Raw genomic sequence first — 26,522 nt, 5'->3', positions numbered from 1 at the left:
AGCCTTCCTGGGATTTGCAGTATTTCTCCATCCTTTCTCTCCTGCTGAAACTCACCCCAGTGCAGAATTCCCTCGAAGTGCCAGAGCCTGACGTGCTGTGCACGAAGGGGATTTGTGGGCAGGGCAGGTGTGCTCTGCAGGGCCTGGGGAATTGTCCTTTTTGAAGGATCTTTTGCAGGCAAATGCCTTTAGGAAACAGGCTGATGGGATGAGTCTCTACCTGTACGGACACAGATCTGAATGGCTTTTCTGGGTTTCATCCCAGTTTGACAGAGATGTCCTAACTATATTTTCATTAATCACAGAGTGGTTTGGGTTGGAAGGACCTTAGAGCTCATCCCATTCCAACTCCCTGCCATGGGCAGGGCCATCTTCCACAGTCCCAGGCTGCTCCAAGCCCAGCCTGACCTTGGGCCCTTCCAGGGATCCAGGGGCAGCCACAGCTTCTCTGGGAAATTAATGTACATGAGCATTTCACCTGGATTTGTGCAAGCTGGTCCATTTAAAGCCTCGGCTTTAAAATTATTTAAAACTCGAATCCAGCACAGGCAGCTCCCAGGGCCAGTGCCAGTGTGGCTGGGATTTAGGATGGAGCAGGGTTTGCTGGAAGGTTCCTGGGGTGCTCCTGCAGCCCCTCCTGGGCTCTGCAGCTCCCCGAGGAGCTCAGGAGCCAATTCTTCCCCAGGTAGGATGGATCTGGCTCTGCTTCCCTCCTGTGTCTGCCCCCTGAAGGACAGAACCAAGTTCAGACCCTGCAGGTGGGATTGTTGTGACTCTCCTGTCTCCCAGCTCTCTCCCAGTGTCAGCGCCGCTGCTCTCCACTCGGAGTTTTCCAAGCGTGGTGTGTGCGTTCTCCAGCTTGGAGTGCAGCTGCTAATCAGCTGCAGGAAGGGGATGCTCACTGGAATTTGGCTCCCTCTTATCTCTGCTACCAAATCCGTGCAGACTCTCTTGGCCACGGGCTTTTACTGCTGCTACAAGGAGGGATTAGCTGTGTCTTCCATCAGGATCACTTTTTGTGTGCCCAAGCCCTCTGTTCCCTGCACACGCAGAGAATGCTAATGGGCTCTGCCTCTGTTTTCCAGCCACCCACAGGGGTGAGTTTCTCTTTCTCTTGGTTTACTTTGTGCCTTATGTCAGAGTTAATGGAATACAGATTTCTGAGCAAAGAGAGATCCCAGTGATTTTTTTAAACTTTTTTTTTTTTTTCCCCTAAGTCTCTGCATGAATGAGAATCCGAGTCTATCAATGCAGGAAGCAATCCTGCACAGTTTAATTTCACTGCTCTCTCAACTGTGTCAACTCCTGAAGGGACAAAGAAAAAAAAAAAAAAAAAAAAAAAAAAAAAAAAAAAAAAAAAAAAAAGAAGAGTTAACACACTAGGAGCAGTAGTTCAAGGTTACAAAAAGGAAGTGTTTCAAAACTGGATCTTTGGAAAGGATGCATCTGCATTGCCAGCCCTGTGCAGCTGCCCCTTTCCTAGAGATTTAGGAGTGACCAAATGTTAATCTTTTCCCACATCAACAGAAAACCATCCTGGCTGGGGTTTGAGCTAAAGTGAACACATTTTGTCCTAATGTCAATTCATTCCTCATCCCTCAAGAACGAGCCAGATTTGCTCTGACTGTTCTTTTGCTGGCATTTGGGTTCCTCATGCCCAGATTCTCCAAAATTTAAGTGCCCGCTGAGGAAAGCTGGAAAGCAGTCAGCTGGACCTTGTGCTCCCAGCACTGGGCTGGGTGTGGGGGTTGTTTTGTGTGACTCCCTGCTTTGAAAACAGCCCCCACCACTGCTGGAGATGAGTCCTCCTCTTTCCACCTGTCCTTGTGCTCAAATCTCTCCTTTGGAGTCTTCAGTTAAAATAGACTGAAAACCCAAGTCTACCGGAGCACCCTCTGCTTTATTCTGTGGAAACTTCCCAAAATACCAGCCCCAAACCCTGAGTCTCGATGTTCACCACAGGGCTCAGGGGAAATTGCAGGATCCCTTTGGATGTCATGTTTTACACATTGCAGAATTTCAGTCCATTTCATACTTTCCCAGCTAAGAAAAAAATTTCAGGACCATGGAAGAAGCAAAAAGGTGAGGATGGCTTCCCCATCCCAGCCACCTCTGCTGAGCTGAGCTCTCCACAGTCAAACCCAGCCTGGGTTTATGGCCAAAAGGTACGAGGGGAAAAACACAGCGCAAAAATTTAAACCGCTTCATGAAGTATTTTACAGAAAAGTGATGTGGCATCTACAGGGCAGTTAATGGTGTGGTGTGAGGGGTTTATTGGCACTGGTGAGCGATGCAGTCACCACACGAGCCCGTGCTAGTAAAACCTTTAATGGACCCCACATCAGTCCTGAGGCAGATCCTGTTGCCCTCAGCCAGTGACTGATCCCTGGGGACGGAGCCAGGCCAGGCTCCTGAGAGGCTCCCCCAGCCACGTGCCCTGCAAAAGGCAGGGTTTGGTGGGCTCAGCAGTCCCCACCCCTGATCGGTGCAGCTGCAAAGCTCCGGGTTTGGGCTGTTCCGTCCTGGGGTGTGTGCCCTGGCCTTCTCAGGATGGGGGCTCTCTGCTCTCTGCTTTGAGGAGAAAAGCCCGGTTTCTGGGGAAATTCTATTTTCTAGACATACCAAACAGGCTTGAAGGTTGCATCTCCGAGGGAGGAGCTGCAGCAAGGCTGAGGCCACACCATCCCCAGGGTGGTGGCCACACAACGCCAAGGGCGGCCACTGCTGCAGCCCCCTGAGAGGCCGAGGGTGCATTTAGGCCACACAATAATTGAATGTTTTGGGTTGGAAAAATCTTAAATCCCTTCTCATCCCATCCCTGCCATGGGCAGAGACACCTTCCACAGTCCCAGGTTGCTCCAAGCCCTGTCCAGCCGGACCTTGGGCACTCTCAGGGATCCAGGGGCAGCCACAGCTGCTCTGGGCACCCTCTGCCAGGGCCTCACTGCCCTGAGGCCAGAGAAGGTGCAGCGTGCTCCCATCCATGCAGGAGATCAGGGAGGGACTGGTCAGACTGCTCTGGGTCTCCCAGCAGTTTGTCCCTGCTGACAAACTCCAGCAGCTGCTGCAAAATCCCTCCTGAGCCGTCAGGAAAACCATTCCAGCACAGAGACCTCAGGGCCCTCGGAGCAGGGCATCACAGAGCGGCCCTGGCTGCATGAAATGTCCGTGCTGTTCCTCAGTTTCCCCGTGTCACAACTCAGTGCAAGTTCTGCACTTTGAGGAGGTTACCAGGCCAACACACTCCGTATTGATCTTTCCCTCTGCATTACCATCAGCTGTGACTAAAAACAATCAAGGAGCTGGTGGGTGCAGGCCTGCATTCAGGCAGATAGAAATACAAATATCCTTCCTGCCCTGCAGCCTGAATTCCACCAGGCAGGCTGGCTCTGGGGTGGAAGGTAGCCCTGTTCCTGCTTAAAGTCACATTTTTCCCCACAGAAGAGGTAGAAGTGTCAGGTTTGGGGCCCGTGTGTCTCTGTGCCTCCACATCAACACAAACCAACCAGGCCCCCATCAATGCTGGCCCCAGTTACCCTGAAAGCTGCTGATGGTGTGGGAGATCAAACAGGAGACAATCTGTGCTGCATTTCCAGCCACCTGAGGCTTCAAAGTGCCAGTGCGGCATCTGCTGGGCTCAATAACTTGAACAGCGCTTTAAAGCACCTCTGCTGTCCATGTTTGCCATTGTCAGAAATTAATAGCTTTCTCCAAGTTATTTTAACTTCTCATCCCACATGTGCACAGTGTGTGTTGCTCTGTTAGGGACGGTGAAATTACAACAGCATGGTTCTGTTTTGCCTTGGCCACCACTACCTCGCTAGTTTTTAATCTTTCCTGCCTGGAGGAGTTTTTTTGAACAAAGCAGCTTTTTAAAAATCACAAATATTTCTTCAGTGCAGGGTCTGGAGATAAGCTCATTGCGCTCTTACAGGGTATAAGTAAACACATTCCTTAAATATATTCCCAACAACTGAGAGGAATGACAAGATTTGTCTTTACAAACAAGTCCTGGGTCTGCTGGTAGATAAAATTAGCACTGGGAGAGAAGAGAAACAATGGGAAGGATTCTACTGATTGATGAATGGAAAAGAAGATACTTGCCTTTACAAACAAACCATAGGTTTGTTTGTAAATGAAATTGAATATTGAAAGATGAAAGCAACAATAGGGAAAAACCCATAAATCCAATAAAAATGAAAAATTAGGGGGGGTTAACATTAAAAGGGGAATCTTAGGCATTTTGGGAAGTCTGTACCTCTAAAGTACCTCAGCCAATGGGAAAGAGAGAGGGAAATGCGGCCACGAAATTAGGATAAAAAAGGAGGCTGCGTCCTCCGAAAATCTGAGAGACCCCAGGGGAAATGCTCCATGGCCTCTCCCTTTATTCCAATAAAGTAAAAGGACTCCTCTGTCTCCTTTTTGGACATCAACCTCTGGTGTTCGTGGATTCATTTCCCTAACACTACCAAAAGAAGAACACCCTGAGTGGCTTTAGGCCAGCGGAGTACCGGAGGGGAGCCCCGGCTGTGCCGGGCTGGGCTGGGCAGGGGGATGCTGCGTTTGTCCCGGGTTGTTCCACACCTCGGGGGCAGGAGAAGGCAGGCAGCAGCCCACGGGGGCTGTGGGGCTGTCCGTGTACCCAACAAGGCCTGGGCACCTCGCTGCGGGTTTTTCCCAGCTCAGGTTGTCCCGGGAGGAGCGCAGAGCTTTCCCCTCCCACTGGCGGACCATGGAGCTCCCCAGTTTCGCACCTCACGCCGTTTGCTCCGGTGCCTTTGAGGGGAGGCAGGATGGGGTTTTTCCGCGTCTTTGGCATCGTTTTTCACGGCTGCCAACATCCCTCGGGTGCCCCGAGGGGCAGCGCTGAGCACAGCGGGGCTGGGGATGCTCACACCAGGAGGGCACGGGCTGAACACCCCCAAAAAAGCGGCGCAGAGCCAGGCACAGGGGCAGGGCGAGATCTCGGGGCCCTGCCACCCCCAGGGGTGGGAACAAAGCCTTCCCACAGCGCTGCTCCAGCGCTCTTCCCCCGCGGAGCAGGCGGGATGCGGGGATGGGGCTGCTCCCGCAATTCCCGGTGCCTGCACAGAACCACCGCCTCCTCGAACCCCTAGAAGGTTTCTTTACGAAGGCACCACTTTTAGATAACACGAAGACGTTTCCCCGTCAGCCAAGGGGCTCTGCGGGGGTGTGATGAGAGGCTCGGCCTCGCCTCCTTCGTTCCACAGCCCCAATTCCCCCTGGAATCCCTCTGGCATTCCTGCCTCCCCCCGGCCGGGTGCGTGGCGCACACCGGGGGTTTTTTTCTTTCTCTTTCGGGGTTTTTTCACATCTTCGGCTCTGCCCTGGTGGCTGCCAGGGTCACACCCCTGCCCCGGCACAGGAGATGGGAGAGGAGGATGCGGGGCTGCAGCCCAGGGATGGGTGGGGTGCGAGGAAAGCCGAGCCTGTGCCTCCCCACGAAACCCTTCTGTCTCCACGTGGAGTTCCTGGCCCTGGGAAAGCACCGTATTTTTTCATGCTGAGCGAAGAGAAGACTGTAAAGGGTGAGATGTGGCCTGGAGGCAGTTAAAATTTAAATTTTTTCCACTTTTCTGAGCGCTAATACCGTGATCACACTGTCTAAATAATGTCCATGCTCTGGCTGCTGTATTACCTGTCCTAAGCATGATTTACTGCTGTAATAAATTAGCCCCTAAGCCAAAGAATCAAAAATAATTGGCTTTATATCTTGGTCTCCGTTTTATCCCGTTCCTTTTTCCTTTCCACCTGTCCTCTCTCTCCCTCTTACTCATTCTCTGACTTTTTTTTTTTTCCCTTCTCAGGGGCCACTTTCTGATCCTTTTCCACTGCTCATGCTCTTGGGATTAGCCCAGGTGGTTTCTTGTCCTCTGTTTTCTCCTGCAGATGTTTCCAGCTCTGGCCAGGGGAGCAGCGTGGCCGTGTCCCACCCCGGGGGCTGCAGGAGGAGCCCCTGTCCTCAGCAGAGGTTGATCAGGATGTCACTGTCACAGCTGGATTTTAAATGGGCTTTAAATTGAGCCACACGTGTGACTTCTCTGAAATACTCACTGGCCTGCAAGCATGAAATGCTGCAGGGCAGAGCACTGGGGGGTGGATGGGCTCTGAATCTTCTGCATCTTTCTGTGTGTGTGTCTGTATTTCTGCTTTATGTCTTCAACCTGAGGGGTTTGACTTAGCAGCCCGTGCCCTTACCTGTGTCACCTGGCAGTGTCACCACCCCCTCCCATGTCCCCAGGCGCACCCAGCCCTGCCAGGGGAAGGCAAAGGGGGGTGGAGGTGTGGTGGATTACCAAGGGCACATCTGGCAGAAAGGATGGAAGCTTTGGTGAATTGTGGCCTTTGGAGTTTGACCCACAAAGTTTGGTGATGTGTTCCAAAAGCCATTACAGCACAAACCACGTGAACAGGGGTGGCTGATGCGGGGTTTATTTGTCTCCAGGAGCAGGAAGTGTCCGTGTGTGTGTGTATCTGTGTGGGCAGCAGGAGGGAGGGACAGGGTGATCCTCCTCCTCTGAGCAGAGATGTTCACCTGAGCTCCGCTGCCTTTGGGCTCACACACAACCCCAGAACGGTTTGGGGTGGGAAGGACCTTAAAGATCATCTCAATCCACCTCTGCCACGGCAGGGACGTGTCCCACCAGCCCAGGTTGCTCCAAGCCCCATCCATCCATCCCTGGATGCTGCAGCAGCATCACTGCTGCGTCCCACCGAGCAGCTCCGAGCCCAGCACAGCTTACATGGGAACAACCTGAGTGCTCTGAGCAATCCCAGCGAGAACAGCTTGAAAAAGTGGAGGATGTTTATTTGCTTTCCTTTAAATAAATGGGCATTTTCTGTTTTCTGGGTTTGTTTTTTGGGTTTGCTTTGTTGTTGTTTTTTGGGGTTGTTTTGTTTTGGTTTTTTTAAGCTGTTAATGTTCATTTTGCGTGCGGGCACGATGCCGTTCCTGTTTCAGAATGCACACAGTGGAGTGCAAAAATCAAGATTGCATCTCATGCATAATGCAAGGCCCAGCAACCCGCTCAACAAATTACCCAAGTAGATTCCTCCGACAGGGCTGGGGGGAAGGAGGGGAAAAATATATTTGTAACAAGTATCTTTCTAAAGAAATGACAAGATAAACACGTAAAAAATAGGCATGCAGAGATTTTTCTCCAGGGGGTCAATTCAGAAATTAAAGATAAGGATGATGTGGCTGGAGAGAGTGGAGCAGCAGGTTGGGGATGGGGCAGGGGCAGCTGCAGGTGCTGGAGAACAGGGGGGAGCCCAGAGCTACCTGTGGAGGTCTCCGAGGGCTTGATTTGGTGTTGGGAACTTATTAGAGGAGTGATTCCTGTGGAGAGAGGTAGGAAAAGGGATTGTTTGGTTTATTTATTGCTTTCTGTGCGCCGGGCTAGCAGGGATGTGTTGCAGCTCTGTGCTGCTGTGTGACACTGGATTTTGTGCCACTTCTCTGGAAACAGAAGCCATTAAAATACAGATTTTACGTGTGGGAGGTCATTTGAGATGTGGAAGATGGTGAGGAGGGGGACAGAAAGATGGGAACAGGCCACCAGAACCTTTCTTGTTCCTCTGGTGTCTCCAGCCCAGGAGCAGCCTCGGCTTCCCCCACTGCTGCTTTGCAGCCTGGACAAGACAAGGACGAGGCCTCTGCTCCCTGCAAGAGGAGTTTTCTGCAAACAGGTGCCAAAGCGAGGGATCACATTCCTTCCTGTGCCCCGCGCTGTGCCCCAGCTCAGCCTGGATCATTCCCTGCAGGACAGGGAGCATCCACTGCCCCTCGCCAGAGAGATTTCTGCAGCAGCCAGCACTGTGGGGAGACCTGGGAGCTCAGCTGCGGCTCCAGGGCAAACCGTGCTGGAGGAAAATGGCATTTCAGGGCAGACAGGAGTTGGTTTGCATTTCCTCCATCCCACAGGGTGAGGGGTCCATCACCCTGGGCCGTGCAGGCAGCATGGGGGGCTTTGCTGGATGGAGTCTGCTCCTCTGGAAGCTAAAACTGCTCAGTCCAGAGGCCAAACTTGTCCAAAAGGGTCAGAGGAAGGAATTGGCCTCCAGGGATGGAGAAAGGCAGCCCCAGAACTTCAGCAAGCACTAAACTTGCTCCTAATTTCACCCTGACAATGATGCCCGCGGCTCCTGGGTCACTGTGATCCATGCAGGGCACAACTTGAGACCAGGTTTGGTTGGGGAATTTTTTTTTTTTTCCCTCTTAATTTCAGTAATAACTGAGGCTCCAAATCTCCCCTTATCCATGTCGCTCACCCTAATGAGCGCAGGCCCGATCGGGCAGGGATGTCTGGGTTTATTTCAGCTCCCTGCAGGCAGGAGCCGGGCTGGGCACCCCGGGCTCCCGCAGCATCCCCGGAGCTGCGGGCACAGCCCTGCCTGCACAACCTGCCTTTGCCATCTAGCGGCAAAACTCCCCGAAGAGGAGGAACGCTGCGCTGAACCGAGCCCCAGGTAAGCCAGGGCTGAATAAGGCAGCAAGGAGTGGAGGGGGTTGTGCTGTCCAAGCGGGGTTTTTTTCCAAGATGTTCCAGCCGTGAGGATGCCCCGCTGTGTGACGCGGCTGCGCTGGGCTGTTCCCAACATCCAGCGGCCAAAATCCCTCTGCCCAGCAGCAGAGCCCAGCGCTGGGGGTGTAAATCAATGCCCCTGAGAGCGGCTGTGGGCTTTGACACCCGGGGCAGCTCGGGTTTGCGGGCTGTGCTGTGGTTTGGTGTCACCCACACGCAGATCTGACCTGACCTCCCTGCAGTCCCTGCTCGCCCCAGTCCCTGTGCTGGGAGGGCTCTGAGTGACCGGGGTCAGCTCTGGGCTCTGCACCGCGGGGATTCGGTACCAACAGAGCTGCAGAGCGTTGTCACTTCCCTTTTTAGATGCCTCTTCCCACCTTGTCGTTTTTGTGGAATTTGGGAGTGATGACAGGATTTGCTTTTTGTTCGGTTCAGGAGTGTTTAAAATAAATCCAAAATGCCAGGAGGGCACGTTCGCCCCTGCCGGGCTCTTTGGGCAAGGCTGGAGTGGGAAAAGTTAACCCAAATTGCTCCGTGATTCCATATGGGAGCTGGGGAAGGCTCTGCCCTCTCCCCAAAGCTCCCTGTGCATCCCACAGCACCCAGCACCCTCCCAAAAACAGAACGGGCAGCTTTGGGATTAAAATACCACAAGATCCGCTGCGTTTTTAAGAGCGCCTGAATGCATTTGCATTGATTTATTTTTAATACAAGCAGCGACCTGTGAGCTTTGGGTATTACTTCTGTCTGTTCCCTTTGGCAGAGGTGGGGGTCTCCAGTGGTGGGCCCAGGCCCTGCTCTGCCCCCAGGGCACTGAATATTGCCTCTTCTCAGTGCTGCTGCACCTATTGCAGGGGGCGAAAAAGATGGGAAAATACATCTTTGATTTTTTAAACTTTTTTTTCCCCCTTCATTTTTTTTTTTTTTCCTTAATCCCAACTGGCCCTTAGCGTCCTCTCTGAGAAAGACCTCAGTCTGTTCCGTGCCTGTGAGCCTGGGGAAGGAGCAGGAGGTTCAAGGTCACAGGCAATGGCAGCAGCCTCCCCTCTCCCTGAACCACTCTCTCAGCAATGTTTCCAATCACCTTGCCCACAGAACGAGAGCACAGGCAGCGACTCACTAAGCAAATGAGCCCCTCCTGTAATTCCATTTGCTTATGCGGCTTATTTTTCTCCTGCATAATTATTTTTAAAGGAAAATTTAATTTTGTTTAATGGGAACAAAGTTTTAACACTCGGTAAGCTTTGTCTTCCACAGCCACCATCTGGTGAGCTTTTCTCCTGGATTTTTTTTTTTTTTTTTTTTTCCCTAATTATTTTTAAACCAGCCCAGTAAATTGTGTGTGGTTAAGAGGCACTTCTCATTAAGATGAAATACTTTGATCTTGTAGGATCATCTGTTTTTAAAGAGGTAATGATATCCTGCTTTTTTTATTTTTATTTCTTTTACCAATCTCAGTGGCGAGGCCTGCCCAGGTGTGAACTGGGTGCAGCAATTAGAGCTTACCACAAGCAAAAACGGGTCAGGAGAAGATCTGAGAGGGCACAACGGGGACCATTAAGATGTAAGTGGCAAATCATCTCAGGAAAGGGAAACCTTTTACCCCGGTTATTTATTTATTTCTTTTTAAGTGCAGATGGTGGGGGGGGAATAAAAGACCAAGAAGACCAAGAGCCGTGGGAATGCTATATATAACAGTACAGCTGTTTCCTTCAGGTGTGAGAACTCCGAAACGCGGGGTGATTAATTTTGAAAGTTGAAATGTACAGCGGGTTCTGATTACATCTGAGCGTCTATAATTTAGCTACTTAGTAAAATTAACTTGACGTTTTCAGTGAGCTGCGAGGACAATAACGTGTGAAGAGACTGAAGAACAAGTTTGAGCGCACGCTCCTCCTTTGCCTCCCCCCCGTTTTCCCCAGTTCGCGGAGTTTATTTTTAACTTTTCCCGTTTTCCCCGAATCCAGAGGAATGGGTCTGGCTCCCCCTGCAGGCTCCGGGCTGAGCCTCTCCCGGGATGCGACACCGGGAACTCATTCCAGCAAAACCCGGGAACGGGCTCTGCACCTCCCGCACACCGGGAACTCATTCCAGCAAAACTCGGGAACGGGCTCTGCACCTCCCGCACACCGGGAACTCATTCCAGCAAAACCCGGGAACGGGCTCTGCACCTCCCGCACACCGGGAACTCATTCCAGCAAAACTCAGGAACGGGCTCTGCACCTCCCGCACACCGGGAACTCATTCCAGCAAAACCCGGGAACGGGCTCTGCACCTCCCGCACACCGGGAATGCATTCCAGCAAAACTCGGGAACGGGCTCTGCACCTCCCGCACACCGGGAACTCATTCCAGCAAAACCCGGGAACGGGCTCTGCACCTCCCGCACACCGGGAACTCATTCCAGCAAAACCCGGGAACGGGCTCTGCACCTCCCGCACACCGGGAACTCCAGGAAAATTCAGAGACACGGGCTCTGCAGGGCACAGAGCACATCCCAGACACTGGGAATTCCAGGAAAATTCAGAGACACGGGCTCTGCAGGGCACAGAGCACATCCCAGAACATGACACCTGCAGGAAGGCTGTGGGACCCCCAGTAAATCCATCTGTGTCCTTCAGAGAAGGGCTGGGCTGGAAAAACAAACAGCAGGACCCAGCAGGGACCGTGGGAAGAGGCACCTTGGAAGTGCAAGGCTTTAGGGTGGCTTTCTGCAAAAGAAACAAAGAAACCCATATGCACAGTGGGGAAGGAAGGAATGGGAAAAACCATCACCAGTGCTGAGGACCAGACAGTCTGTGACATCTCCTGTGAGGAAAGGCTGCGAGCTTTTCTGCTCTGGGGTGATCCAGTTGTGGCCTTTCCAGAACCAGAGGGGAACAAACAGAGAAGATGGGAGAGAGACTTTACAGGGGCCTCAAGTGACAGGAGAGGGGGGAATGGCTTCAAGCTGAGAGAGAGGAGGTTTACATTGGGTATCAGGAAACATTTCTTCCCTGTGAGGGTGGGGAGACCCCAGCACAGGGCTCAGAGAAGCTGTGGAAGTGCTCCAAGCCAGGCTGGACAGGGCTTGGAGCAAACTGGGACAGTGGGAGGTGTCCCTGCCATGGCAGGGATGGGATGGGATGGGATGGGATGGGATGGGATGGGATGGGATGGGATGGGATGGGGTGGGATGGGATGGGATGGGATGGGATAGGATAGGATGGGGTGGGATGGGGTGGGATGGGATGGGATGGGATGGGGTGGGATGGGATGGGATGGGATAGGATGGGGTGGGATGGGATGGGATGGGGTGGGATGGGGTGGGATGGGATTTAAGGTCCTTTCCAACCTTGCAGCCAACGTAACCTAAATCCTGTATTAGGATCTCCCAGTCCCAGTGCTTGGATGCCAAGGGCATCCCTGTACAAATTTCCTTGTACAATGGGGATGAGCCTGAGGGGGAAAACGACATCGTGTTCTGTGTGAAATCAGTTCAATAAAGTCAAGCTTGCGCCACAAACCCTGCTTCTGTAACCAAAAATCACTTTGAATTATGGTCTTGTTAGTGTTAAACTGAACTATTTTCCCAGTTTACTTTGTGTCACTCAAGAAATAAATGATCTGACGTGGCTGCTTTGGTCAGTAATGCCCAAAGTCTGAGGTTTTAAACAAAATGACACAAACACATTTGTGACAATTTTTCATTTTAATTGTCTGATTCTAAGTAACATTTTCAGACACAGCATCAATCTAAGTACCTAACACAATACCCAGCATCAGGCAGTTTCCAGAAGAACCTTCCAGAGATGGTTAAAATGCATTAAAATATTTAACATTTTTCACATTGCTACAAAACAATGACAACTGGCAGAGTATTTTGGTTTTTTTAACCTACATTCTTTCAGCAGGAGAGAAACAGTGGAAGGTGGATCACATTCTTGATTCTTTCAGGACCTGTTTGACTACAACAACAAATAGTTTTGTAACATGAAAAGTACAAATATAAAATTTCCAATGTGCCAACTTTAAAAAAAATCTGGATTTCTCCTTAATACCTGCAGTACCTTGCTTCTGTAATAAATATTTAAAACCATCTTTACATTACAGAAAATGTTAAATAAGTTATTTACCAAAAGGTGTCTTTCTTTTTGTTCTTTTTTTTTTTTTTTCTTTTTGGTCAAAGGCTGATTCCATTAAAAGAGCTGAACAAACATTTTTTACATCAATAAATATTAAGGCAGCACAAAGCAAACAACACTCACAAAACCAGTCTCTGTTAGCAGAACTTTTCTCCTTCAGAGAATCCTTTTTTTGCTGGTGTAGGAAGGTGATTTTTGATTCTCAGCTGGTGGAAGCTGGTTAGAAAAGCAATAATTATTATTATTATTGTCCAGTACTTCAATGCCCACAATTTGTCCCTACCCCACCCCGCTGCACAAGGATGTGCACAGAGGAGCTCCTGTGTTCATCAGAACTTCAAATTAAAGTGATAAGGCTTCTGTAAGCAGAAAGATTGTTTTATGTCATCACTTTCTAGCTCAGGCAGGGCTGAGAACAGCACAGCAGCTGCAGAGGGAAATGTTGATGCTGATGGGGGTGAGGGAGAAGGGATGCAGGGAAAAGGGTAGAGGAAATTTGAAATTGTACAGTTATTCAGAGTGGAGGGGTGTGAGGAGAAGGAGGGGATTTCAGTCAAGGAATGCATTGCATCCTTCTGGGAGTAAAGTCTGAACTCTGTGGGGGAAATCAAATCTGAGCAGTGATTCCTGAAACATTCCCAGCAGAGAGCTGCTTCCAAAAGCTTCCCCTGTTGGGTCTGTGGCTAAAAAATAAAAGCACCACCAGTGACTGACACAGGCTCCAGCTTTAACAAGGGTGTCTGTGTGAGCTCGGGCAGCAGGCAGGTTATCAGGCTGTGATCTCCTGGAAATGAACTGCTGGAAGATGATGACAGACATGAATATTAATCTAGGGAAAGCACCAGGACGGAGAGGGTTTAGGTGTTTATGTGGTCAGTCATAAAACTCTTAATTCAGCCATCAAACACAGCAGGCTATTTATCACACTAAACTGCTGTCACCTAGGCTTGATTAGGTAGCAAACCTAAAGCAAATCAGACTAATTCTGCAAAATATTCTTGACACAGCACTGTGTATTTCTGACTAGCAGAGACCAAGGGATTCAATACAAGCAAAAAATTTACTTACTTCCAGGTTTCCTCTAGCCTTCTTCAAGACATCATGTGTTAAAACCACTGGAAAGAAACAAGAGATTAAAAAGAATACTGCAAGTCTTTCTAAATGACCAAATACGAAATACTGTCTGAGCAGGAGGATTCCCTCAGGACTGCAGGTCCAGGGCAGTGCCACCCCTGGAATGTCACTTCCTGCTGCTGGCCTGTGCTCCACAATCTGCTTTTCAAACCTAAGCATCCTGGAAGTGGTTTTGAAGTTTTTCTGCCACGTGAAACGAGCAAAGCTCAGCACTGCACCAGATCTGCACAGCCCCTGCCACGCTCACCCCTCCATCCAAGACATACAGGAAGATTTTCTGCTCCTTTTAAGGGGAGCTGGTGCATGGTCTAACTCCAGTTTGCTCCTGCTTGGTCTGGGGAGGGCAGTTAGGAGGGGGAGAAGAGAACAGATGGCAAAAGGAGTCGGTTCAAGGACAAATGGGAAATCAAAAACCAGCGGCCTGCTCTGAAGGGTTCCAGGTTTTCTCCGTTCATCCAGCCCAGCCTGTCTCTGCGGGGCCAGCAGGAGCCCTGAGAACGGAGGAGGGGATGTTTCCAAACACAAGTGGTATTTAGAAATGTCAGGTTAAATATGTGAGTCTCTAATCCGTGTCAGTTGTGTAACTGCTGAGATGCACCACTCACAAGCACCAATTTGATATTCCGGTCTCAAAAATAAACAATTTAGCCATAATAAAGATTTTTCATTACAACAATAAGAAGCCAACAACTCCAAGGGTAGAGCTGTCACGAGATAATTACACCCCTGGCAGATTACTGCAATTTGGCACTGCATTGTTCCATGCTCAGAGGTTCAGATGAGGTTTATAAGCAATGAGCTCTCTCACCAGAGAGAGCCACAGAAGACTCTGAGCCACAAGAATGTTCCAGTCTCTGCCTCTAAATATATTCAGGAATGTTCAGCTACAGAGGGAACCTGAATATCCTCACTGGAGCAGGCAGGTAACAGGATGTGTGCAGAATGAAGGCAGGCAAGGTCACCCACTGCAGTGCTTTTCCTTTCCTGCTAGCAAAAGGAGAAGGGAAGAAATCTCAAAACAGAGTGTAAGCAACCTGAGAAAATCCAGCAGCTTCAGGTGCTCCCCCAGTTTTGCCGTAGGCTTGGCCAGGAATTTGTGCACAGATGCAAATTAGAAACAATTCTGGAATTGCTCTTATAAGACAAAGGCAACTGGACATCCAGAATTCCCATATTCAATGAAACTTGGGAAAAAATCACGTCCAGGTCTGTTTGTGTGGCAGAGCGCTCGCTGCTCAGAAGAGCTCTGCTACTGAACTCGTTTCACCTGGCAAACTGGGTTTTTCTAAATCAAAACTATCAAATTCAGACGCTGATGAGCATTTGGAAGCTGTGCCACTGCTGGCACAGCTGCTGCTCTCCCAGCAGAGACTGGCATTACAGAGATTTCAGAAAATGCAGGTTTCAGTTCCTCAGCACCTCACTCAGAGGAGGTGGAATGCCCTGAAAAAAAAAGCGAGCAAACTCATGGCAACAGGCACTGCTTGCTTTAGGGCAGTGTGGGTGGCTCAGGGGGAACGTTTTGGCTACAAGGATAAAATCTCTGTGGATTTATACCCAGCCTAGCTCTGAAACTACCCAGGGTGTCTGAGATGACACTGCAACTGGAGAAACCACATCAGTGAATCTACCCCAGGGATATTATTTGGAAAGAGAGAATGGCTTTGATCCTTACATGACAACCCCAAACTGAGCTATTTGGCTCTACAACCTGAACAAAACATAATTTATGATTTAATGCAAGTAATTTGTACACATATAATACAGCAATTTTGAAAAAGTGACCAAACACCAGCCCATAAATGCTCGAAACAACAAAAATCTGCAGGCAGAAGATATATGGGCCTTAGATATAAAAAATTACAGGCTATGGAGCAAAATAACATTTATCACTCTACATTACATTTGACTGACTTGAGTAACATATAATATTATGGATATTTTTATAACTTTGTATGGTGTGGAAAATGTTCCAGTCTAGATTAATTACTGATAACACAAGTGCCACTCCAGCCAGGACTAATGAGCCATTCAGTCCCACCACTTCAGAGGGAGGAAGAATGGATTTTTTTGAATTTTATTTTTTTCAGAAGAAAATGAACGCTTCCTCCCAAAACACACATATTGCTGTAGCACGAAGGTAGAGGAGAATTCCATTCAGATCTCTTCTGGTGAGTGATTAAAGCCTAAAGCAGCAGAGATGGAGCTCTTCAAACAGACACCTGGCTTAACACAGCTACAATATTCCCTATGTCCCACTTGTTTTCATGTTTGCAGATAATTTTCTAGACAAGGGCCACTAAGGGTAAAATATAATTTCAAAGAATGCCCTAATTTTTCTTAAAAAATTACTCATAGCAAGCTTTTGTGTCTGCTATTCTGAGCTTGTTCTCCTGCATTCTTAGTGTGACAGAGCTCCTTGCAGGGCAGTACCCCAGAAAATGTAAAAGCCTAATTCCACATTTATTAAGACTGAGGCAAAATCACAATTTTGACAGTGTCAAAAACTTTGGCTGAAAGCATTTACAGCAAACAGTAACTTTGCCTCTGTCGAGAACTGCTGTAAAATAGAAACAAGAGTATCCAAAATGGAATAACCCAGGTAGGAACTAGTGGCAGCTGCATGGATTGATACATTATCAGTGGTTTGTATAAAACCATGGACAGCTTCCCACGATATTCTCTACAGCCTTTTGTACTTGGGGCAACCTCTACCCACTGGAACGAGGCTCCATCAGCTCAGCACAACCCAAGCCTGTTTGTCACAGCTGGAGCACACAAGGGAACACAGAAAGAAAATCAGAATCATTGTCAAAGCCCACACTCACACTGGTCAATGATGACTTTCTCCATGTTTTCCTTCAGCTGGTTTGTGGAGTGCAGGCGTTTCACCGTGCTGTGCAACTTCTTCTCTTGCTCAGACAGTTTCTTACGTAACCGAAATATTTCTGCTTTCATTCCTTCATCCTAAATTGAGGGAAGAAAGGAAGATATTAAACTACTAGCTACAAGTACTTTCTACACTGAGAATTGCTCAATACTTTTGCACAAGTACCCTCAAGCTTCCTTGGAGCACCAACAACTCAAAGGAGTGAAGGACCATCCCTGAATCCTGCCCTTCCTCCTTCTCATCCCCCATGACACGAGATTCTGGGATACAACTGCAATTCTCAGCTGGAATTTAGCGCAAGCAGTTGGTCTGTTAGACTGAGGAAGGGCTATCAGACTGGTGCCTGGTTTTGTTCTAAACCAGAACAGATAAGGAAGGCCAGTGCCAAGGGATCAGTGCCAAGTTCAGAAAGCTTCCTCCCATGTTCTGTTCATGGCTGATGCTGCCTCTATCACAGGGCTAAAAGGCACTGGGACAGTTTAATCACAACATTTTTTGACAGTATCATTATTAAGGTTCAGTTTTCACCACCAATCCCAACAAAGTTCTGGTCAGTGATTTTTAAACAGGACTGTGAGAAGCTCTGGCACATCTGCCAGTGTCACTGATTTGGGTCCTCGTGCAGATTTAAGCTTGGGCCTTTTTTCCTTGTTGTACTTGTTAAGTAATAAAACTTGTGGAATTTGCCCCACTCTTTATCTCTGCAGAAGAACTGATTACTTACAACTCCCGTGGGGCTGCAATACTCAGAGTACTTTAGAATCCAAACTTCGAGAGAGAGATTCTTTCATATTCTGCACTTAAGACATCAGGAGCCATCTAACATCCTCAAGATCAGGGAGTGCTGGATAAGAAGCTCTAGAAAAGATTCTATTAGGCTCTAATTAGGGGCATCCTGGGAACTCAGATGCCCACACAGATCAAGGTCAGCCTTGCAGAAGTGACTGATCCAAATCCATGTTCAGATGAGTGAGAGGAAAGCAGGAGATGCATCCCCCACACCCTGGAAGCCCTGTGTGGGTGAGAGACGTTCAGTCCCTGCAGCCCAGGCCAGCACGGAGCTTTCTGCACGGATTCCACACAGGAGGAGAGAAATGGAACTACACACTCCTGCCAAGGCATCCCAAATCTGGAGCTGAAACATCAGTGAGTGTATCAGACAGCAAACTTCACTCCTACTGCTTTTGTGATTTTATATATTGAGGGATGCTAAAAGATATCACCAAAAATGTTATGAAATTATATAGAAAATGTTTATTTTCCCTAAGTTTGAGGGGGTTTTTGTTGGTTTTTTTTTCAGAAATATCCTGCTTCCCTTAATAAACAGATACAAAAATCTCAGTGAAATCACTTTAGATTTATTTTAAAGCCAGGGTTTGAAACAGTTTCAATGCTGAGTGGTGGTATTCTGACAGCAGAGATATTTCATTCCTCATTTAGTTGACTTTTATTCATTTGCATAGTGCAATCCTTTTAAGTTAAAGCGTTATAAAACTTGTCTTGGGGTTTTGTCACACTTTTACAAAAGCTTCTTCTTTTACAGCTTTGGCATCAAGAATGTAGAAGAAAATGTAGCTGAGATTACATCAAAGTTGCTGATGTTTCTCTTCTTACCAATACACAAATAATCAAATTGAATTTGGTTCAAATAACAGGGAGCCCAAACCTTTTCTTGCTGAGGTGGAGCACCTGCCACTTCCCTGGATTTCCTGAAGCTCATGTAACAGGATTAGATATTCCATCTTTGTAACAAACTGTGCTGTAAACGAACACTTGGTACAACACGAGCAGGACACACTCAGCCTTCCACTAAATCCATGTGTCCAGAGACTGGGGTCATGATTCTCCAAAGATTCTCCCAAATGTGCATCTTCCTGGAGACATCCCAAAGTTCAAAAAGCCATCCCAAAACCCCCAAGCAGACCAAGCCCAGGTGAAGCCCAGCAGTACCTGAATGCCCTGAGCAGTACCATGAGCAGCTTTCAGGGGAAGAGAAACTCTCCAGAGAAGCTTCAGGGAACGTGCAGCCTCCTCTAAAATCTGCTGGACTGTGTGAGTGCTCGTGGAAAAGCCAAGCAGGGATGCCTGTTCTGGTACCTGTATCACAGGATTAGAGACATTTTGTATTTCATACTTGAACCATTATGAAAATGTAATCTTAATTAATGGGTTTAATCCAGCTGGTGTGATTTCATTTTTAAGATAATGTACACAGCCATTGTGTGCCATAAAAACTAATTTGTTAGTTAACAAAGGCTGCTGAATTATGTATTATCTGAGAATTTCAGGGAGGGAGGGGATTTATCCTAATCAATAACCATGATTAACAATAGATTATATTTACTAGATTTGCTAAGCCACATGCTAACAGTTGGCAACTCTCTTCTTTCTTCATTTGCATTTTGTGTCATGTTATTTGAAAGTCAATGATTACAGACATCAATTTAAGCACTATAGATGTTTCTTCCTTAGCAGACCCTTTAAACTGCTCCATTTAATGCTAAAATAACTATCAGGGTACACATAAAATGTTTTCCTCTGCTGACAGATGAGAAAACCAAATGGAAGAAATTGCATGAATGTGAAATAGGGGAGGGAAAGAATGTGAGGGGAGCAAATGAATTACCAAAGCAATGGTGCTACAGAAGGGGGAAGGGTAATGAAAGAAAAGCATCTGCAGTTCCTGCCCCATGCAGGATACAAACTGAATATTTATTTAGCATTGTTATCAAACCAGAATCCTCCTGTCACATAAAATACCCCATTTGCTAAGTAGTCTGAAACTTCAGTGATGTAAAGCTTGATAGGAAACTGCAAATTGTGAAACTTACTGCTTTTATCTTTACACCAACAAAACAAGTTAAAAACTTAGAGAGATTACTTTTTCAGTCATTATCAGTATGTTAACTAGGTCATTGGGAAATATATGATACTTCAGAGAGTCTTAAGTGTCATTCAGGCATCATTTGACTGTGTGAGCACACATGTGATACCACAAAAAGAATTTCAGAATTGTTGCAGACTGCACCTTCAACAGCTTCACTAATTATAACTGCAAAAATAAGTAGCACGAATTTATCCCTGCAGTTAAGACCTTCTGTTTTAGAGCGGCAAGCATGGTTTTTACAGCATTTAGATTATCATAAAATCATAGGGGTGAAAAGGACCTTCATTAGACACTTAGTTTCCTTTTCTTCTCCAAGGCAGGAAAGCATTACACGGAATTTTTTAAACATTGGCATAATCTATCCTCAAAATTGCCTCCAGTCAGTGTCTCTGAGCACCCTCCATGCCAGTGGTTCATTATTTTTACCACTGGCTGCTGTTTTCCAGGCCCTTCCTGCTGGGGTTTAAGTTTCTTTGTTCCTTATTAGATGCCACAGACGTGCACAGATTGTTCTTTCCCTTTAATTGAAGCTTGTAGGCAAATTTGTCTTTTCAAACCGCCCCCAAATATGCCATCATTAACTGTGTCCAACAATTAATATTATGTAAGAGAAAATTAGCAGAGGTAAACATTAACTAGTTCTCCTAGTCTAGACAAAAAATGACTGAGGTTATTCAAGACAAAATAAACATTTTATTGGTTAAGCATCCTTAACTGCAGCAAGAGCACCATGAGTGGCTAACACTGTCAGAGAATGAAGGAAGGATGATACACTGAGTCCCAGAAGAGAGTATTTGATCATTAATGAAATATTCAAGTTTCTGGACTAGCTTACGATATTGTTAAATGTTCAACTGATAACCAAGAAGTGGAAAAACATAAAAAAATCTTCCCTGAGATATGAATGTAATATGAAACAAGCCTCATCAGCATACATCAGTCTTTAATGTACAGTTATAACCTGGTGTTACTAAAAGGCTGAATTCAACAAAGGGCAATCAGCTCTGTATCACATCTCTTTTAATTGTCTCATATTTCTTGGGTTGAACTCAAGCCTTCATTATATGAAAATCTTTATTATTTTTATTCTTAGGTTACTTTTACATATCCCTGCTTTAAACCCTCTCAACAGCATTTTAGATTTTTACCCGGGGTTTCCTGCTGCTGCTTTTGTTTGGGTTTTTTATCATTTCCAGCACAACAAACACCGATTTCCATAGCAAAACCGAGCAGTTGTACCTCACTTAAAGCCAAAACTGGAAGTGACATTGCTTAGAGGCCTATAATTAACTAACTCAGAATCACACTGAGTCCATCTACATGATGACTCTGCCAAGCTTGAGGCGTCCTGAGCTATTCAATCAATTCTTCCCTTCCCACCATTTCACACCTCCGGGTAAAATCCACCCTCCTCCAGAGGACCTCAGCGCTCACCTTCACTCCAGGCTCCTGCAGCTTGGTGCCAGAGACCTCTCTGAGAGCAGCCTCCATGTCTGCCAGCACCTGCTGCCCCTCTGAGATGTGTTTCCTCAGGGCATCGTAGTCCTCGATGAGGCCCAGGACGTGCCGGCCGCTCCTGTCCGCCCACATCCGATGGCCGGGCACCAGGCGCGGGGTGCACGTCCTGCTGGAGCCCGAGCTGCTGCTGCACAGGGAGCCGCTGTCCACCTCATCCCTAGGGGCTGCCTGAGGACCTGGGGCACAAAAACAGCGTCGGTTTTTTAGCCGCAGACAAAAAAAAAAGAATTCATTTGCACCCGGCTTCTCTTCAAATAACCGGGCTGGGCGTACCTGGTTTCTCGGCTGAAATGCAGCGTCCCTTCTGCTGCTTCTGCAGCTCACAGATGTTTCGACTGGCAGCAGGGCAGTGACAGAGATTTTCTACACATAAAAAGGGAGAAGGAAAGCTGTAGTATTAGGTGTTTACGTGCATTTTAAAAAAAACACCCTCCCAGCTTTTCAGCTCCTTTTATTGCTGATGCTACACCTGGACCTAAAACCAGCTCGCTTTTCTAGTATCATGCCATGGATCTTCTACTTTTATACATGAGCATCTGTCCAAATTCTAGGTATCTCCCAAAATCAAACCATTGTTTAAAAAATCTAAAATACATCCCGAGGAGCATATTTTATTAACAAATACAAGCTTCTCATTAAGTCCACAAGAAGTAGAACACTTTCCACAGCTGTACCACACTAAAGATTGTCTCTATACTCCTCCTTCAGAACTTCCACATTCCCTGAGCACCTATGAGAGAAGCACATCTAAAAAACTCAGCTGCTGACATTCCAAGGAATCTTTCAGGTCCGTGTGGTTTTATCTGGATGTCTGAAAAGCTGTTACAAAGCTGCAGAGCACTTTAAGGAGGAAGATTCTCGTGCCCTCCGTATCCCATGTACATCAATACTGGAACAATAACCTAACCCTGGGTGTAAACATTACCCCTTCCTTCATTTGCTAAAACAGCCTCACTTAACAGTGATTGAAATAAAGGTAAAATATTCCTCAAGGGCAAAGAGGGGACAACTGATTTATCCAGAGCCCATTTAGTGCACTTATTGATCCTGCTTGAGTAATACACACTCACCCTTAGCGAACACTATAGAGCTCAGCAGTGAAAAAAGAACCCCCCAGGTAAGCAAAATTTATGGCAATTCACTGCAGGCATCCTCCCACATCCCAGAGACTCTGCAAATGCTTTGCTTGGATGCAAAGGAAGCACCAGCTGGAGGCTCTAGGCCAGAGCAGTGTGCACTTCACCCCCCAGCTCTAACAGCAGAGGGATCTGAGGAGAGCTGATGTTGGTTCAGGCTGTAAGAGAAGCACACAGAGCACTCAGTACCATCCAGTCCTGCACGGGGCTGAGAGCCTGGCTTCACCAGGCAGTTGATATTAACAGCTGACACCGGTCCCACTTCCTCTCTCTGCCCTTTGGAAAGCTGTTCTTCTAATTTTTCATGCAGAGACTTGTTGGTGTCTATGCTCCTCTCCAGCTGCACCCGCAGGCTCTGGATTTCAGTCAGCAGTTCGTGCAAATCCAGTGGATTATTCTGATCTTTCCGGAATTCTTCTGAGGCATCACATCTGGAATCTGAGACAATTTCAATAGAAACACTCAAACTTCTCTAACAATTAAAATAACATTACACACTAGAACACTCAGCAAGTAAGTTATAGCCAGTGTTATCCTCAATATTAAGAATTAACTACAAACAGCATTAAGATAATGGTTTGACAAAAAAGCATGTCTTAATTGCTTTTACTATTGAAAGATTTAAAGAGCCGAAAGTTGTTTTTAACTTTGCCCATAAAAGCTACTATGTCTCATGCCAAAAGCTAAAGAATTAGATAAAAGGAGAATGAAGAGGATTTACAAAATGTGAAGTGCATTAATGCACAGTCTGGAGAAAGGAAAAGGAATGGAGAACATCAGAGTGTGGAGGAGAGATGGAGTAGAACAGGGAGTTTAATTTTATCCACCGAAGGAAAAAGAAAACAGTGATCACCTGGCAACCAGAGGAACAAATGTGAACCTGAGAAAAGCAAAGGCTGTGTTTGCCTTCTCACAGGAAGGGATCAGTACACAAACAACTCCAAGCATTCTCTCCTGCTGAAATCCAGCTGCTCAGGGTGTTCTGCAGACAGTGGGAAGGGGCTCAGCTGCAGGAGGAAGGTGCTGCCACCCTCTAACAACATCAGGAGTTGTGCAAGGAGAATCCCTTCCACCCCTGAGCCAACTCTGCCTGAAAGCCTCGTGCCAACAGGGCTCTTCTGCTGCAGCCAGGCAGGAAAACCAGTGGCAGCAGGGCACACTTGAGCAGCAGGGAGAAAAAATCAACTCTCTAAGGACTTCCAGTGGGAAATCTGCTGGATGTGCTAAGGGCTTTCCAGCATCTCACTCTTTACCTCAGCACACCAACAGCTACGTGGTGGCACAGCTTCCTTCCAACGGGGAGGAAGAACTCAGGTGAGCTCCAGTTCTCCTCTCACCTTTACTGACAGCAAAGTGGACAGGAAATTATTAAACATTTCATTCAGAAAGCAGTGCCAGCCCTTCTGCCAGCCCCAGGGAGAAGCCTCTCCCACCACCTTCAGCCAAGAGAAGGCACAAGCTTCCTGGGTAAGCAGGACCTGTGAGGATGCAGCAGCAGGTTTTTAGATGACAATCGAAGATCCCCAGAAAACTCATCCTGAGTCACTAAGCCTTCAATTCAGGTTTTTAGCTGAGCTAAAAACGTAAAGGAAACTTGGTGGTGTCTAGTCAACATCTGACATGTATCAGGCTTGCAGTCACCCCAAGGAGAAAGCATTTGAGCTGGTCAGTTCTCTTTGCAGAGCAGGCACAAGCAGAAGCAAAGCAACGGTGACCCTCCCTCCCTTTGACAAGAGCATGTTCAGAGGGAAGAGGTGCAAGGGCAAAGGGTACAGAGACAAGTGTGCATTTATACCTGTCCCCTTGCTTCTTGCTTCTTCCAGCTTCTCATAAACCTTGATCTCAGTCCGCAGCGACTGCAGCAGCTTCTCATTCTCAGAGAGCTGATGCTGCTTTACATTAATTTCTGTTTGCAACCTGTTAGGTCCCAATAAACAGCAGAGTTAAATTCTGATTTTTTTTTGTTCAATATCTAAAATCCATTCCTCCCTCCCTCCATAATTCTTCCCTTGCCTTTTGAATATATCCATGCCCCTCATTAATGTTAATGGCTGAACACGTGCCTGTCACACTGACAGCTGTTCTCTAAATGACTCTTTGAACGGGGACAGAATCAATACCTGTTCAGCTCATTGCGACTGCTGTAAATTTGGCACGTCAGGTATCTGATTTCATCTTCCTTTTGGCAAATTTGCTTTTGCAACTTTTCGTTTTCTTTCTTGATGCATTCGTGGTCCTCATGAAGATGCTCAAGGATTGCATTCTTCTTAGAAAGAGATTCTCTTAACTTTTCATTTTCCTTCTGTTTATCTGAAACAAGAAGAACCACAAGGCATCTGCAATGCCCACAACACACTAAGGCTCTGATTTTTAACTAGATCAGCTTTTTCAGAGACTATCTGAAAAAAAACCAGCTGCTACTCCATTATTGCTAATCCCAGCTGGAATGCTTATGGTCGAGCGTGGAATTTCAGGGGTGCAAAGAATGGTGAAGTCAATTTAATGAGTGGACTGTGAATACTTTATTGTTTTCTGATCTGGGATGAGTTGCAGGCTACTCCTGTAAAGAACAGTTTACATTTTTACCTCTAGATCCTTTTGCTAGCATTGCATTCAGAACTTGATTTTGCTTCCTCAGGAAATGTATTTCAGAAGTCAGGGAATTATGCTGCTCTGAGCCATGGATAAAAATGTTTGCAGAACCTATAAATATATACATAAAAGATGATTTATGAGTCATCTCTAGGTCATTAAAGATTAAACTTTCCAGACAAGAACAATTTAAAAAATTGCAGAAAAACATGCTATAAAAGCTATTTCTCTCCTACATATTTTGAAGGTTATCACTACAGGCTAAAAGGCAGCTCAGGTTAATGCCAAGTAATCCAAAGCCCTGTGCAGTACAAGTGCCTCTCATTGCTGGGCAACCATTACTAAAATTGCAGAATTATCCCTGGCAGTCTTTACCTATCAGCTAAAATCCCAACAGGACAAAATGCAGGAGTATTTTGTGACATTGCTATGATTTGAAAATTGTAGGAGGGTTTACCATGTGTTTTAGTCTTGCTCTGCTCATACTCCATTGTATTCAGTAAGAGAACAATGGGATTCTTCCAGCTAATCCACAGGGGTTAATGCAGAGAGGCTTGGATATAGTCTGGAGACAGATCTGTTACCACACAGGCAAGAGCATAAGGCTGGAGTCACTCTCCTGGCCTCAGATTACAAACTCAGAGCTCATTTAGGATCAGTGGGATGAAGATTTATCCCTCTTAAATCTGTGTTTCTAAAATTCAGATAACCGAGCCAGTCTCCATCAGCCATCAGCAGCCATGGGGAGGAACAGGCGCCTCCAGAGCTCAACTCACCCTGTGTCTCCTCTCCTCCCATCCCTGAGGATGGGACCCCCTGTCCTCCAGGAGCTGAGATTCCCTCCAGTGCCTCCACGAGAAGCTCTGGGTAACTGGCATGAATTTAATGTCTGACTTGGACAAACCTAAGGGTGATGACTCCTGCTCTGAGGATCTTACTGCACTAGCCAAGTGAATCTAAGTGCTAAATCCTGCATGCAGGCAGTTAAATCCCAGCCCAGGCAACCCTCAATGCACTGGACTGGTGCCAGTCAGCCCCCAGTGACGTGCACTGGTGCAGCACAGCCTGCAAAGTGCCACATCCCACTCCCAAGGTGCTGCCTCTGAAATGCAAGTCAAATCATTGTTACTGCCCTCTGTAACCTTCTCATAGCCAGTAAAACACTTCAGGACCCACTGGAATTCAAAGTATTTTTCAGCTGATTGGTTATCCCAGTATCCCCCACACTTTAAAGCCTGAGATAAGTACATGAATGTCAACTACTTGGTTAATAAGAGAAATAACCAGCTGGCAAAAAAATTAGCTGAATGTATGAGGAGGATGCCTTTCAGCTCTGGCAGTTCAATTCAATTTGATGTGCTGCACTTCCTCTGAGTAATCTCATTTTATTGTAATCCCAATTGAAGCTTTTACCCACTACCTAACTGGGATGTAGTGTGCCATGATATGAACCTCTTGTCACTGCTGAAAGACTCAAAGGCTCTGGAAGCCTGGCACTAATGGCATTTTACTATCTATATGTTAAAGAGTAGAGGCAGCTATGTGAACTCAAAAGGCTTTCTCCTTTCAGACTCTAACAAAGCAATCCAAGTTGAAGTGGCAAGGCTTGATGGTCTCATCTTGATTCTAATTTAATTTATTGCCCATCACCCAGCTTTACCCCGTTTGAAAAGTCCTGCTATCGCAGTTCTGCCGA

At 47.0% G+C, this 26,522-nt stretch overlaps 1 protein-coding gene across 1 annotated transcript in view; it reads right to left on the bottom strand.

Moving 5' to 3' along the window:
- Positions 1-12,700: 12,700 nt before the first annotated feature.
- The window catches only part of CDK5RAP2 (CDK5 regulatory subunit associated protein 2), a 68,581-nt gene continuing 54,759 nt past the window's right edge, over positions 12,701-26,522 (bottom strand). Inside the window, exons 30-39 of the mRNA XM_040083252.1 lie at positions 24,821-24,937; positions 24,355-24,544; positions 24,030-24,151; positions 22,424-22,672; positions 21,372-21,461; positions 21,015-21,274; positions 18,644-18,790; positions 16,632-16,770; positions 13,738-13,784; positions 12,701-12,885 (exon numbers count right to left, since the gene is read on the bottom strand). Coding sequence (XP_039939186.1) covers positions 12,826-12,885; positions 13,738-13,784; positions 16,632-16,770; positions 18,644-18,790; positions 21,015-21,274; positions 21,372-21,461; positions 22,424-22,672; positions 24,030-24,151; positions 24,355-24,544; positions 24,821-24,937 — 1,421 coding nt within the window. The 3' untranslated portion in view covers positions 12,701-12,825. The remainder of the gene's footprint in view (positions 12,886-13,737; positions 13,785-16,631; positions 16,771-18,643; positions 18,791-21,014; positions 21,275-21,371; positions 21,462-22,423; positions 22,673-24,029; positions 24,152-24,354; positions 24,545-24,820; positions 24,938-26,522) is intronic.

The sequence above is a fragment of the Hirundo rustica genome, chromosome 20 (assembly GCF_015227805.2).
Source record: "Hirundo rustica isolate bHirRus1 chromosome 20, bHirRus1.pri.v3, whole genome shotgun sequence".
Lineage (NCBI taxonomy): Eukaryota > Metazoa > Chordata > Aves > Passeriformes > Hirundinidae > Hirundo > Hirundo rustica.
Note: the sequence above shows the minus strand (reverse complement) of the source record. Positions and strands in the feature narration are given on the sequence as shown.